The sequence below is a fragment of the Chinchilla lanigera genome, unplaced genomic scaffold (genome assembly GCF_000276665.1).
Source record: "Chinchilla lanigera isolate Chin_1 unplaced genomic scaffold, ChiLan1.0 scaffold00050, whole genome shotgun sequence".
Classification (NCBI taxonomy): Eukaryota; Metazoa; Chordata; class Mammalia; order Rodentia; family Chinchillidae; genus Chinchilla; species Chinchilla lanigera.
Genome location: NW_004955451.1, coordinates 2857930 through 2873609, shown reverse-complemented (window position 1 = coordinate 2873609; position 15680 = coordinate 2857930). Strand labels below are relative to the sequence as shown.

At 39.3% G+C, this 15680-nt stretch overlaps 1 protein-coding gene across 1 annotated transcript in view; it reads left to right on the top strand.

Annotated features, from left to right (window-relative positions):
- Nucleotides 1-15680, top strand: part of Ints2 (integrator complex subunit 2) — a 54037-nt gene that overhangs the window by 2508 nt on the left and 35849 nt on the right. The window contains exons 3-9 of the mRNA XM_005393971.2: nt 264-402; nt 3294-3396; nt 4575-4688; nt 7271-7401; nt 7731-7904; nt 10119-10345; nt 12002-12127. Coding sequence (XP_005394028.1) covers nt 264-402; nt 3294-3396; nt 4575-4688; nt 7271-7401; nt 7731-7904; nt 10119-10345; nt 12002-12127 — 1014 coding nt within the window. The remainder of the gene's footprint in view (nt 1-263; nt 403-3293; nt 3397-4574; nt 4689-7270; nt 7402-7730; nt 7905-10118; nt 10346-12001; nt 12128-15680) is intronic.

Here is a 15680-nt window from a genome sequence, read left to right as displayed (position 1 = left end):
CCTCACTTGATATATGCCTTCTTACCCTTATGAATCCAGAAGGCACTTTTGTTTAATGGAGTGAGCGTTAACCACCAGATCTGCTGGAGTCCTTACCTAGCTTGTGAATTCCTGTGACGGGCAAACTAAACAGTATCTCAAAAGTAATGGAAAACGTTTAAGATGTGTAATTCTTTTGTAGAGTATTTGATAACAATTTCTGTGTAATTATTTCCACACCAGTGTCCTCATAGCTGTCGTTTTTCATGTTTGTGTTGCGTCAGGCATAAACTTGGAGGAGGCAGTGGTGAGAGCATCTTGGTATCGCAGCTTCAGCACGGACTGACCTTAGAATTTGAACACAGTGATTCCCCTCGTCGATTGCGTCTTGTGCTTAGTGAACTATTGGCAATTATGAACAAGGTACTCTTATATTTTGACCATAACTTAAAAGTATTTATGATTTTTTCTTTTACATTTTTATTTTTGTTAATATGTGTTTGCAGTACATAATGATTACTTTCATCACGGGGAGCTGGTGCATGTACCTACCACATCTTAATTCTTTTTATATCCCTTTCCCCTCCCTGGCCTCCCCGCTCCCTCCATCTCCTTGTCTTCTTCCTATTTGCAAGAGAAAGTATTTGTGCTTTGATGTGTGTACCTAGAAAGGTAGACAGAAATAGAGAAGTCAGGCAGATTGCATCTTCTACTGGTATTTCTATTTGATGTGTGTTTTCCTTTCAAAGGTTAAAAGGATATTAAAAGTATACATTTGTTTGTAATCCAAGCTACTCCAGAAGCTGCAACAGGATTGCAAGTTTGAGGCCAATCTGGGCAGTTTAGTGAGCTTAACCCCCAAATAAAAAAATAAAAAGTGTTGAGTTATAACTCAGGACCAGCATGCTCGGAAGTTTGATCCCTAATGCTGCAAAACAAAACAAACCCCAAGCCACCACCGCCACCACAATAACAAAAACCAAAACCAGCAACAGCAACAACAAACAAAACAAAAAAGCATGCCTTATAGGATTGCTTTGTCTAATTACTATTTTCTCTTATGTATGCCTCTGCATTCTTTTTTTTTCTTTGTGGTACTGGGAATTGAACTCAGGACCTTACGCTTGCCAGGCAGGCGCTTGTGCCACTGAGCTATATCCCCAGCCCTCTGCATTCTTTATCATAGGTATTTTCTCGCCAGAATGGAATTCGTACAATGGCTTCTTGACATTTAGAAAGGAATTTATTACTTGTATCAATTGAGGTGTTTGAATACCTCCTTTATAAAATGTAGTGCAACATAATTGAAAAATGTGTGGAGTTATTCAGACGCTGGTCCAATATGAAACTCCTTATGTGACAGTGAGTAAGGGGTATCACAGCTGAATTGGACATAGGCTCCCTGACTGACTGGCCTCCTTCACCACATGACTTCATTGCTCCTAATGAAGGGCATTTTCTTCTCAGCAAAATTATAGATTATTTTAAGTCATGGACTTCTGGGTAATTATGGTTTGTTGAAACTGAGCTTAAAATTTCTAACGTCAAGGCTTTATCATACAAAGAACTAAATTGGATCTTCATATTAAGGTGACTTATGTGAAAATAGGCCCAGAGTTTTAGAGGCAAAAGTTATTTGGGATCAGGGCCAGGGATATGGCTCAGCGGCATAGTGTCCTGAGTTTGATTCCTGGTACCAAAAAAAAAGAAAAATTATTTGGAGTCACTTATTAACTTACAGTAAATAAAGTTTGGTTTTGGGGCTGGGGATTTAGCTCAGCGGCAAAAGTGCCTGCCTGGCAAGCGCAAGGTCGTGAGTTCGGTTCCCGGTACTGGAGAAAAACAAAAAAAAAAAAAAAAAAAAGTTTGGTTTTATAAATTGTGGGAAAAAAATAAAACCTAAATTCTGTTTTTTTTTTTTTTTTTTTTTTTTTTTGGTTTTTCTCCGGTACCGGGAACCGAACTCACGACCTTGCGCTTGCCAGGCAGGCGCTTTTGCCGCTGAGCTAAATCCCCAGCCCCCCCTAAATTCTGTTTCTAAAGAAGATTCTGGTAGGAAGTTTCAGCTAGTTTAGATAGAGTTTTGAAGATATGTTACAAAGTTTTTTATTTTGGTCTTTTTGAGACAGGGTTTTGCTATATACTTCAAGGTTGGCTTTTAACCTGCTTCATAGCCCAGGCTGGCCTTGAACTTGCAATGATCCTCCTGCCTTAGCCTCACTAGTGCTGGGATTACATGCATGTGCCACCACGCCTGGATTGTTACAAGTGTTTGTAAAATCTTTTCTGTCAAATAATTTTCTTCTATTCTTTTCCACTATGCTATTTTCTTTTGTTCTTTTCCTCTTTAATTTCTCTCTCTCTTTTTTTTTTTTTTTTTTGGTCTTTTTGAGACAGGATCTTGCTGTGTAGTTCAGGCTGGCCTTGAGCTCACTTTGTAGCCCAAGCTGACCTCAAACTCACAACGATCCTCCTGCCTCAGCCTCGTAAGTGCTGGGATTATAGGTGTGTGCCACCATGCCCAGCTCCTCTTTAATTTCAACCAAATTTTTTGTACGTCTTTTCCTTAATAAATCGCTTGATAGTTCTGCTAAAATAAGTAAACTTTCTCCTCTTTGTAATTTTTCAGTTTAGCATTCTTCATATGGGGAATATGGTGACAAAACTGCTGAAGGAAAATTCCCCCAAACTTGGTACTTTTGTCAATCTTTTAGTTCCTGGTTTTTCCTCATAGTTCATTCAGAAGTGAATGTGCATTTATATTTATTATACTGTTTTAAGTTTAGAGTTTTTGTCTTTCGAAAACAACTGATTATATAGATAGCATTCTTCCACTGTTTCTTTGGTTTGCGTATCCTTTAATTTCAGATGTCTTAAAATATGTAGATGGAAATCAGTTCTTCACACTACTGCTGCCAGGTCTGAATAGCAATTGTGGTTAAACTGATTGAAAGTGATCTAATACTGTACATTCTGCTGCAGTATATTAGTGACATATTAAGAGACAGGAGCCGGCATGATGGTTCAGTCCTGGAATCTCAACTGCTCTGCAGCCTGAGGCAGGAGGATTTACAAATTCAAGGCCATCCTCAGCAACTTCCTGAGACCCTGTCTCACTAGGGCTAGGGATAGAGCACAGTCGTAGAGCTCAATGGTAGAGCCCTTGGGTTTGATCCTCAGAACTGGGAAAAAAGAAAAAAAGAAAAAGAAAAAGAAACATGGCTTGTGTGAGCTCAACAACTATACAGAAGTAGTAAGGGATTTAAAGTATTACCTGAAGTTAAGACTGACTTTCTTTCTTTTTTCATTTTAAGGTATCTGAATCCAATGGAGAATTTTTTTTCAAGTCTTCTGAGCTTTTTGAGAGTCCAGTGTACTTGGAGGAAGCTGCAGATGTACTTTGTATTCTACAAGCAGGTACTGTGCTGAGTGCTAAGATAGAATGCAGACATAGTTTACCGTTAAATGATAGTGTGTAACTTCTTAGACTGGAATGTTGTTAAGGATCATCTGATAAAATTATGCCCAGAAGTTTAAGCTACAAAATGACTAATAGTAGAACAATGAGTGAAATAAAGTATATTATTTGCATAATATTGCATATTATGTACATATTAAAACAGTATATTTGACTTAATGATTTTAATGCTTGCTAATGATTCTGGAAAATGTTCACAGTATGTGAAATGAAAAAAAGCATCTGGATGTGGTGGCATTTGCCTATAGTCTCAGCTTCTTGGGAGGCTGAGGTGTGAGTATCTCAGGTTTAAAGCTAGCCTGGGCACCATCGTGAGATCTTGTTTTTTTTTTTTTTTTTTTAAAAAAAAACCAGATGTGGTAGTGTACACCTGTAATCCCAGCCTTCAGGAGGCTGAGGCAGGAGGATCACTGCAAGTTCAGTGCCAGCCTGTGCTATATAGTAAGTTACAGGCCGGCCTGAACAACATAATGAGACCCTGTCTCAAAAAACAAAACAAAACAAAGTTAATATTGACTTTAATGGGATTGGAGCTAATTTTAAAACTTTTTCTCCTTTATACTGTTTTATTTTTTTCAGATTCTTTATAATAGTATATATGACAGAAATAAAATGAAAAGACAAAAACGCAAAGACGCCTGTGAAATCTCAGACCAGCACTGTTTAATAAAACTTCCTGTAGTGCTTTGTGTTGTCCTGTCCATTTAGCAGCCACTTATCACATGTGTTGTGGATTACTTGAAATAGAGCTACTGTGACCGAGGAACTGAACAATTTTAATTTAATTTAAATTTAAATATCCGTATGTGGCTATTGGGTGTTTTATGGAAGAGCTCAGCTCTTTTGTTTGAGACACGGGTTCTCACTGTGAAGTCTCTGCTGGTCTTGACCTCACCAGGCAGCCCATGCTGGCTTTAAACTTGCGATCCTCCTGTGTCAGCCTCCTGAGTGCTAGGATTATAGTCATGTGCCACATCACACAGGGAACAGCTCTAGGCTATGAAAGGAAAGGGCTTTAATTGCATTTTGGTGACATCTTTGAAATCAAAAGATGTTTAATATGTCACACAGTGAAACAGCAGTCTTTAATAGTGACACTGACTTTGTTTTCCTGCAGAGCTGCCTTCCCTGCTTCCTATCGTTGATGTAGCTGAAGCCTTGCTGCATGTGAGAAATGGTGCCTGGTTCTTGTGTCTCTTGGTGGCCAATGTTCCTGATAGTTTTAATGAAGGTAAATATTATTTTAAAATGAGGTACTGAAGACATTTGGTGGGGCTTGTGCACAATGGACAGGATCCTTTCTTTGTGTGTGGTACTGGGGATTGAACCTAGGGCCATCTCACTGAGCTACATCCCTAGCTGTTTCTTATTTTTCATTTTGAAACAGTCTTGTTAAATTGCATAGGCTGGGCTTAAGCTTGTGTTCCTTCTGCCTCAGCCTCCCAGAGTGCTGGGATTATAGGGTTGCACTGTTAGCCTGTGTTCCCCACCCCCTTTTTTGAGTTGAGATCTTGCTATGTTGGCCAGGTTGGTACTGAATTCCTGGGCTCAAGCAATCCTCTTCAGTCTCCTGTGTAACTAGAGTTATGGGTACATGCCCCTGTGCAGTGGTTAGGTCATCTATCTATCTATCTATCTATCTATCTATCTATCTATATCTATCTATCTATCTATCTATCTATCTATCTATCTATAATTTTTTTTTAGTTAAGAAGAAACACAGGATTTTATTTCAAACCTTATCTTTTTCTTTTCTTTTCTCTTTTGTCTTTTTGAGACAAGGTCTTACTGTATAGTGCAGGCTGGCCTTGAGCTCACTTTGTAACTCAGGCTGGCCTCAAACTTGCAAAGATCCTCCTGCTTCAGCCTCCCAAGTACTGGGATTACAGGCATGCATCACCACACCCGGCTCAAAGCTTATCTTTTGAAAGTTTTTTAGTAAGTATTCAGTTTAGAAATACTGAATTTAGATGCTAGCAAATTTTATTGACCTTGTAAATTTAAGTATAGTTAATATATAGCAGAAACATTTTTTTTTTTTTGCCATGGCCACCAGTGCTATAATACAAGAGTAGAAAAATACCAAGCAACTGTGAGATATAAGCTCTACGCTCAGTGAACAAAGAAGAGAAGACATACATGTATAACTTGGCTAGAGCAATATGAGGGCCGGGGATACAGCTCAGTGGCACAGTGCCTGCCTGGCAAAGAGCAGTGTGAGAGATACACCATAGAGAATATCAGCAATTAGGCCTTTGTGTTTTAGGCCTGTTACTGCTGTCAGTTTGCAAAACAGTAGAGGTTAGAAATTGAGAAAAATTAATGAAGAATTTTCATTTTTGTTTTAAACTACTAATGACTGAAGATGGTTGTTTGAATCTGAGTGATATAAAAATAAAAACAATTTTTATTAAGCTCTGCAATTCATAAATTGGGAGCCAGGGAAGGAAAAGACCTGAAGCTGGGGTTGTAATTCCTAACTTTGTTACTCACTCACTGTGTGAGACCCATTGAGACACATGACTTCTCATCTGTGCAGTGGGCATATTGATAAGTGTTTCCCTTAGACATTTTTACATCTAAAGATTTATTTACTACCGCATGACATGACATGGGTTTTTCTAAACCGTGTTTTTGCTGCTTTTCTGTCTGCTTGTTTCTTTCAGCTACTGAAAGAGAGGTGTTGTTGTCTGACCATAACTGGGTTTGCTTGATTCTCTTTTCTTTTTTTCTTTGGTCTTTCTGTTTGTTTGTTTTGTTTTTTTGCCGGTACCAGGAATCGAACTCATGACTTTGTGCTTGCCAGGCAGGCGCTGTGCCGCTGAGCTAAATCCCCAGTCCCATTTTTGGTCTTTTTGAGACAGGGTCTTGCTATGCAGTTCAGGCGGACCTTGAGCTCACTTTGTAGCCCAGGCTGGTCTTGAACTTGCAACAATCCTCCTGCCTCAGCCTCCCGAGTGCTGGGATTATAGGCGTGCGCCACCATGCCTGGCTCTGCCTGATTCTCTTTTCAGTGCTGTCAGTTTGTGTTTTCAGGTTTTCTTACGGAGCCCATATGCATTTAGGATTGATGCATCTTTTTGATAAATTGAGCCTTTATTTCCTTCATTATAAAATGACCTTCTTTATTCCTGGTAATTTTCATACTTTTGAAGTCTACCTTATCTCATATTAATACTGCCATGTAACCTTTCTGAATATATTTCCTTATCATTTATGTGATAAGGAGACTGTATGGATACTATATATATTTGGGATACTGTGTATGTTTGGATTTAGATACTGTGTATATTTGGATACTGTCTATATTTCCTTATCATTTAATTTTATTTTTATTTATTTATTATTTTTAAAAATGAGTTCCTTTTTTTGTTTGTTTTGTTTTTGTTGTTTTGTTTTTTTTGAAGCAGAGTCTCACTATATAGTGCAGGCTGGCCTTGAACTCACTTAAGTAGCTGGGCTTGAACTCACAGTGATCCTCCTGCCTCAGCCTCCTGAGTCCTGGGATTATAGGCATGCACCACCACACCTGGCTTATCTTTTTGGTTTAATCGAAGATAGATTTCTTTTCTTTTATTTTTTTGGTTGTGGGGATTGAACCCAAGGCCTTCCACCTACTAGGCAAATGCTCTAACACAGACCTACATCCCCAGCCCTTTAAGGGAGATTTCTTGTGGGCAGACTGGCCTTGAACTTGTGGCAAACCTCATGCTCAGCCTCCTGAGTATTGGGGTTACAAGTGTGCACCACCATGCCCAGTTCATAACATCTTTCTTACAAAGCTTGGAGTAATAGACTCTCTTAAATATTTAGTTTGTAGAGGCCTAATAAAAAATGGAGAACGACAAGACGAAGAAAGCCTTGGAGGAAGGCGCAGGACAGATGCTTTACGCTTCTTATGTAAGATGAACCCTTCTCAGGCCCTCAAGGTCCGAGGCATGGTGGTAAGAGATCCTGTTCTTTTATGAGACAAAGCCCTTTATGCTGTATTAGAACAAAATAGTTTTCTCAAGATGCTTCTAGAATCTTGTACAGTTTGGGAATTTTAATTATGTATTGGATGATTTACCTTTCTCTTTCTCATGCTGGCCTTGTACTCACTATGTGGATAGACCAAGCTGGCCTCAAACTTATGGTGATCCTCCTGCCTCAGCCTCCTGAGGATGGGATGACGGGAATAGCCACCATGCTTGGGTTAGAGGCTTTAGATTTTAAAACATCCTAATCCTTTCCTTATGATACTGAGTTTAATTTGTTTACTTTGTTGTGTTAGGTGGAAGAATGTCACTTGCCAGGCCTTGGGGTGGCTTTGACATTAGATCATACTAAAAATGAAGCTTGTGAAGATGGAGTGAGTGACCTGGTTTGTTTTGTCAGTGGTTTGCTTCTTGGAACAAATGCAAAAGTCCGGACTTGGTTTGGAACTTTTATCCGAAATGGACAGCAGGTGAGGGTTAAATATCTGTGTTGGCTTTGGATCGGATATTTTGGTATTTACTTTATTTTTTTTTTTTTTGGTATCGCGAATCGAACTCATGACCTCAGCCTTGCCAGGCAAGTGCTTGTGCCGCTGAGCTATATCCCTAGCCCTTTTGGTAATTACTGAAAGAGGAAGAAACACTTTTAGGAAGATATCATTAGATAAGTGGTTCTGAAACTTAGTTTCAGGGATGTCCTTACATTTTGAAAAATCACTGAGTATATGAAAGAGCATTTGTTTGAATGGCTTTTTATCTTTTGATGTTTCTCATTAAAAATGCAACTGAAGGGCTGGGGATATAGCTCAGCAATATGGCGCCTGCCTGGCAAGTGTGAGGTTGTGAGTTTGATTTCTGTTACCAAAAATAAAGAAATAAATACATAAATAAAAACTCTTAAATATAGAAGAGTTTTCTTAAGCTAAAAATGTAACTGAAATTTTTGAAATATTTAATTCATTACAAATATCAGCAATTACTCTATTAAATGTGAACCTATTTTTAAATGGGATGTATATTTGCTAAAACCAAAACATTTAGTGAGAATAACGGTATTTTTACGTTTTTCAAATCTTGTCATTATTTGGCTTAATAGAAACTTTTGGAAAAGTAGGCTTGAGAGATGGGAGGAAAAAAAGGCAATGTCTTAGTATTGTTAAGGAAAAACTTTGGCCCTTTTGTCCTCCATGACAGGGTCTTAGAAATCTCCAGGGTCCTGGGGCAGACTCGCTGCTGCATTAGGTCACCAAAATAAGTTATGTTCTGTGATTTGAAGCTAGACGTGTGTGTGGATATTTATGTACATACACATCCCGTGCCATTTCATCGCTGGGAAGCGTACCGTTCAGCGCACTACCGCTTACAGTGTTGTGCAACCATGATTGCTGTCCACTTCTAGAACTTCTATTTTCTGTTTTCAGAGCTTTTAAGTCATCCCAAACAGAGACTCTACACCCATTAAACTCTCTGTTCCTTCTTTCCCCTGCAAGCCCCTGGTAACTTCTAAATTTTTCTTCTTTGCCATATATTTTTCTTCTTTCAATTATTAAATGTTAGGGGCCAGGGATATAGCTCAGCGGCACAAGTGCCTGCCTGGCAAGTGCAAGGTCCTGCGTTCAAGTCCCGGCACCAAACAAAACAAAACAAAATAAAACAATCATTAAACTTTGTTATTAAAGCAGATTTATCATATTGTACTTGGAAGTGCTCTAAGAATAATAAACGACATTTGCCTGACGCTTTCTAGTGTAGAACTGCTTTTGTTTTATTATCTTTCCTTTTTCATTCATGTACCTACCTAGTAGATAGTACTTGCTGCTTGCCAGACACAAGGGTAGGTCCTGCAGAGTCAGAGATAATTAAGACATCCTCTCTGCCTGAAGAACTGTGGGGGTTATAGACTTGTAAACTCATAATTACAGCAGCTCTACCAGCTAAATATTATTGGTAAAATATTCATTTCCTGGTCAGTGAAAGAAATTGGGTTCAGAGATCTTACCTCATGTACTTAAAAGGACATAATCAGCTAGTACTAGAGCTAGGGCTTAAACTTGAGATCATCTTTTTCCATAATCTGAGTGTTTCCTACAGTACTACATTATGTAATTCCTTTTTATTTATTTATTTTTTTCTCTTTGCTATAGATCGAACCCAGGGGCTGGTGCAGGCTAGGCAATAGGGTAGGCAGTAATACTACTACTAGGCTACATGTTCACCTCCATACTGTGTGTTTAAAAGTATCATTTAAATAATATTCTGTAATATTCTGGGTGTGGTGGTGCATGCCCGTAATCCTAGCACTTGGGAAGCTGACACAGGAAGATTACCGTGAGTTCAAGACTGACCTGGGCTACATAGTGAGTTGAAGGCCAGCCTGGACTACATGATGAGTAGTCTGTTTCAAAAAAATGAGCAAAAAAGAAAACCAAAGTGTATAATTCAGATGACCACTAATGTAGTCTTCCCTCTGCAACCTGTCAAATCAGGGTGAGCAGAGTAGTCTTCCAACAGACCTGCGAATTTTGAGTTTACCTGAATTGTTAAAATGAGATTCTGTAGTTACAGCAACCTCTCAGGACGGGTCAGTTTCAAGTGTTTAAATGCTCAGTTTCAAGTGTTTGAGCTTCCTTTTCTTTAGTAAATGCTCCATGCGCTCTTCTGTTCATGCTTTGTATTTCTTTCAGAGAAAAAGAGAGACCAGCAGTTCTGTCCTTTGGCAAATGAGAAGGCAGCTTCTTTTGGAGCTGATGGGCATTCTTCCCACAGTACGAAGCACCCGCATTGCGGAGGAGGCTGACGTGGAGACGGAGCCCAACGTGTCTGTGTATTCGGGGCTGAAGGAGGAGCACGTTGTGAAAGCCAGCGCGCTCCTACGGCTCTCCTGTGCTCTGATGGGGATCGCTGGGCTCAAGTATTCCATGATTTGATACTTTGTGTCCTTTTGCTTTCTTCTTTCTGATCCCAGGAAAGTGAGCCCAAGGCCTTTTTAGTCAGAGAGTTAAAGTTTTTCTCTGGGCTCAGGTAGCAGCCTGGCCCCCATCAGGATTGGTGTTCTAAGGCCAAGTATTCTCATCAGGAATGTATTTATTTATTTTGGTCTGACTGTAATGGAATTATGAGAACATAGGAGGGGCCATAGTAGCTTTTTAATTTCTGATCACAATATAAAGAAACTTGGAATTTCACCACAGCTTAAGACTTCCATGAATGATTTGTGTGTGATCCTTTACCTGCCCACGCAGCTAGGTGAGGTACATCTCTCCTATGTTTCCTTTTGCAACTGAGATCATAAATTTCTTAAAACATAAAGTTTCCTATTCCCTGTACTGCATCCTTTTGAATGATGTCCTCAACTGTTATGTGTCCAGTTGTCACTTTGTGTCTCTGACGCGGGTGAATTTCAGTGACTACAGTTTAGTTGAAAAATACTCATCCCTCAATAGTGTCCAACTTTCAGTTACCACAGTATATGAACCTAACAATGGTGTAAAGTGCAAACTCTGCCCTGAGCTCTTTAGCATACATAGCAGTATGTAACTAAGCTCATGTCTGTTAGGGACCACAAGCACTCTTTCTTTTAAAGTCTGTTAGTGCCTGAGCACCACACCTCTCTTCCTAGATTCATGCATAGACAGCAAAGTTGTAGTTATGTTGCTTCCTTGTCTCTCGCTGATAAACCTATGCCATTTAATAAAAATGGGTAACTGAAAGAGGGAATTGGCCAATAAGAAAGAAGGTATAATAAAGAGACCAAACCAAACCAAACAGAACAAACCCCACTGAAAATGACATTTGAGCCAGACATGAATTGATATAGCTGATTGTATGAATATTAACACTGGCACCATTTGAGAGACCAGCCAGGGGAATTTCGCAAAGGTGACCCTGCTGACATAAATGAAGGAAGTGATTTATAAGAAAACATTTTCCCAGAGGGTGTGACACATGCAGACATCTTCACATTAAAGGAACTCTCAGGTGTTACAGAAGTGAAGCTGCAAAGGATAAAATGCTGGAAGCTGAGCCAAACTAGAAGGGTACGTGACAGTTCAGCAAGGCCTAGAAGAAAAGGCTTACTCTATATTACAAGTTATGCAGTGTAACGAAGGCAAGGGCTGTTCCCACAGAAACAAAACACTTTAGTTCACGATGTTTCTAATGTTTTCTGTTACAGAGTGCCATCTAAATAGTAGTTTTTTCCATTTCTGTATGCCTTATAACATAGTTTTTCATGTTGTGACAAAAATATTGAGCAGGTCACAGTACAATCGTAATTTTCACCATTCATTGTTAAGATTGTGTTGTGTGGTTTTAGCTGTGTATTCATTTTTACGGCCCCACACTACTGGGGAAAGTGAGATCTGCCTATATTTGTGTCTCAGGAAAAACACTGTGATTGTAATTTCTTATAAGTTTTTCTTTTGAGAACTTTCGATGTTCATGATTTTATAGTGTGGTGTCATTATACAGTTAAAAAACGTGTATCAGAAAGGTTAATGTGTTGTGAAGTTTTCTTTCTTCTGCCTTCAACTTAAAAAGTAAAGCCTAATCATGTGTTGCTTTTTAGACCAACTGAAGAAGAAGCTGAACAGTTATTGCAGTTGATGACAAGTCGTCCTCCTGCTACGCCAGCTGGGGTTCGCTTTGTTTCCCTTTCCTTTTGTATGCTACTGGCCTTTTCTACACTTGTCAGGTACCCTACTGTCTACGTTGCTCTACTTTCTCAAAGTCTGGATTATTTACTTATTCACGTGGATATGCAGGGTCTGGAAGTACACGTCATTAGAAGACACAGTGCTTCTAGGTATGGTGGCTCAGGCCTGTAATTCGTGAGGCTGAAGCAGGAGGATTGTTGTGAGTTGGAGACCAGCCTGGGCTACAAAGTGAGTTCAAGGCCATCCTGAACTGCACAGTGAGACCCTGTCTCAAAGAGACAAAAAAGGGCCAGAAATATAGCTCAGTGGCACAAGTGCCTGCCTGGCAAGTGCAAGTTTCTGAGTTTGATTCCTGGTACCAAAAAAAAAAAAAAAAAAAAAAAAGACGACACAGTGCCTCGCATATGTGAAGCCCTGGGTTTGATCTCCAGTACTGAGAAAAGGAAAATACAGACAGCAATAGGTTAAGAGTTAACTATAAAAATTTTGCATAGGTATGAACAATTGTAGTATCTTTTAATAAAAGGATACAGTAACATCTGTTTATTTCAGTCATCTATCAGGTTTCTTTTTTTTAATTTTATATTTTTTTTGAGACAAGGTCTCGCTATGCAGTTTAGGCTGGTCTTGAACTCACTTTGTAGCCCAGGCTGGTCTCAAACTCGCAACAATCCTCCTGCCTCAGCCTCCAGGTGCTGGGATTACAGGTGTGTGCCACCATGCCTAGTTCTTAGCAGTTTCTTAAGAACATTGTTTCAAGGAGGAAAAGTAGTTTTTTTTTTTTTTTTTTTTTTTTTTTTTTTTTTTTTAGGAGAAGTAGTTCTTTAAGATTTTTTAAAACTAAGTTGGGCATGATAGTAGATGCCTATAATCCCAGCATTCTGGGAGGCTGAGGGAGGAGGACCACAATTTAGAGCTCAGTCTGGGCAATTTAGCTACTTAATGAGACTCTCTTAAAGATGAAAATTAAGAATTTGCACTGAAGAGGTAGCTCAATGCAAGGCCCTGGATTCGATCCCAAGGACTGACAAAAAAAAAAAAAGAGAGACCATTAGCAGTCCTTACCTTCTCTCTCCGTTTCCCTTCCCTGAACACGGTGTCTTTCAGTTCTTTAGCTAATTGTTTTGGGTGTGACTGCTAAGTTATTACTAACATGTTTGTATTTGATACATTTTGATATTTTTGTCTTAGATATTTGTTGAGTTCCCACTAGTTCTCTGGAATTAGTTCTCTGTCTGAAAATACATCCACATATCCTTTCTATTCTCCTGTTTGCCCTGGACAGTTATAATGATTTTGAATAGATCAGTAGTTGTGTATAGTATTATATATGATTATGTAATCACTACTGAGAGTTCAGTCCTACAGCAGGTGATCTCTGTTTGATATTAATAATTTTCCTATGTTTTTGTTATTAGTTTGCTTGGTGTTCTGTGTGCCATTAACGGAAATCTCTCTGCAAATCTAAATCTTCTCTCAACATTCTGATTGATCTGATAGTCTGTTAGTTTAATCTTGTTTAGAAATCTCTGATAGAGTATTTTGATCTGCCTAGGTTTGGAACACAGCTGTGCACACCTCGCCTCTAAGAACCCTCTTCATCATCATGTAGGGGATTTGCTTTTCCCTTCCATTTTTTTTTTTTTTTTTTTTTTTGGTATTGGGAGTTGAACTCAGGACCTTATGCTTGCCAGGCAGGTGCTCGTGCCGCTGAGCGATAGCCCCGGCTCCCTTCCTTCTAAACCTCCTGTTCCTTGTATTTCATGTGGTCTTCTTTTTGTTGCTTCCTCCTCCTGCTTCTTGAGAAAATGGGCACGTAAGAAGTAAATTCTTTTGAAGTTGGGGTTTCTGTAGATGCCTTTGTCTATCCTGACCTTTGATTGTGTGATGGATTATAGAATTCTAAAATCAAAGAGTTTCTTTAGAGAATTTTTAAAGTGTTGCCCCGCTGTCTTCTGACTTCTTGTGGTGTTGAGAAATCTGACATTCTGATTCTTAGTCCTTTGGCCTGCTCTTTTTTGGTGTGCAGACTTGTAGGGTTAGCGTTTTTTTTTTTTTTTTTTTTTTCCTCTTCCCAGTACCAGGAATTGAACTCACAACCTCGCGCTTGCCAGGCAGGCGCTGTGCTGCTGAGCTAAATCCCCAGCCCCCGGGTTAGCGTTTTGTCTCTGAGGTTTTAAAATTTCTAGATGTGGCAAGCCTGAGGTCATGAGTTCGATTCCCGGTACCGAAAAAAAATTTTTTTCTAGATGATGTGCCACGGCCTCGGTTCTTAGTTGTTGCCCTAAGTATAGTATTCAGTAACCCTTTTCATGTCTCTCAGACCTAGGAACCTTTCTGGAATTAAACTGTTGGTGATGTCTTCCCTTCAAGTTTTCTTTGTCTAAAATCTCCGTTTAGCTGGGCATGGTGGCACACACCTATAATCCCAGTGCTCTAGATGCTGAGGCAGGAGATTCACTGTGAGTTTGAGGCCAGTGTATACTACACAGTGAAATCAAGGCCAGTTTAAACTACACAGCGAGATCCTGTCTAAAACAAAATAAAACAAAACAAGACAACCCTACTTTTATTTGAATGGGTCTTGCTGAAATGATCATTTTATTTTCTTATCTTTACTCACCTTTATGTTGTTTTCCTTTTTTAAAAAAATCTTTATTGTGATGTAATCTACACATCCATAGAATTCAGCCTTATGCAGCGTAGAATTCACTGGTTTTTAGTTACTGACAGAATTGTGCAGACATCATCACAATCTAATCCTAGGATATTTTCATCACTACAGAAAGAAACTGCTTACCTTTTAGGATTTGTCCTCAGCTTGATCCTCAGTTTGCCATTCACTGTTCAGTTTCTAAGAACTTTTTGTTCTTTGGATGTCTCTTTATAGTATCTGTTCCTTCACGCTTGCACAATATTAGTGATGGTCATCATAATATTAATGACATTAATCATAATAAATGATATGAAAATTAGGAATATCAGTGAGTATCAGTGAAATTTTGAAGGGGCTTTATATACTCTGCTTTTCTCTGAGGTGCTTTCGTTGGTCTCTTTCTAGTTAGAAGCTTTTCTCAGGTGTTTGCTATTTCTTGATTGTTTTTTCTTATGAATAGGAAGCTGAAAGACACATTAGAATATCAAAATGCCTAGATAGGTATTTAGGAAACTCCTGGGCTGATCAGAGACCGAGAGGAGACTGCGCTGTTGCCTAGAGCATAAGGGCCTGCCTAGGAGCCCGTGAGCAGGGTTGGAAGCGTGGCGGGGGCTGGTGGATCTCAGCCTGCAGCATGCTCCTTCGCTTAGCCCTCCTGTGGGCCTTTCAGAATGTCGCTCCAGATTTAACTGGTTGCCCCTTAATTCAGATGCACTGCTTCACCAGCTGCAGAGAATCATTTGTCAGCCTGCTCTTCGCTTAGGGAGGGAGATTCAGCTAGATGTGTAGAGTGGAGAAGGTGATTTGGACATCTACCGCTTACACAGCATGTCACCTTCTTTTAATCTTTCTTCACTTCCGCTCTCAGAACCTTCTAGAGCTAGCGATACTAACACCCTTTGGGAATTCTGTGGTATACAATGATTGGTTTTCTC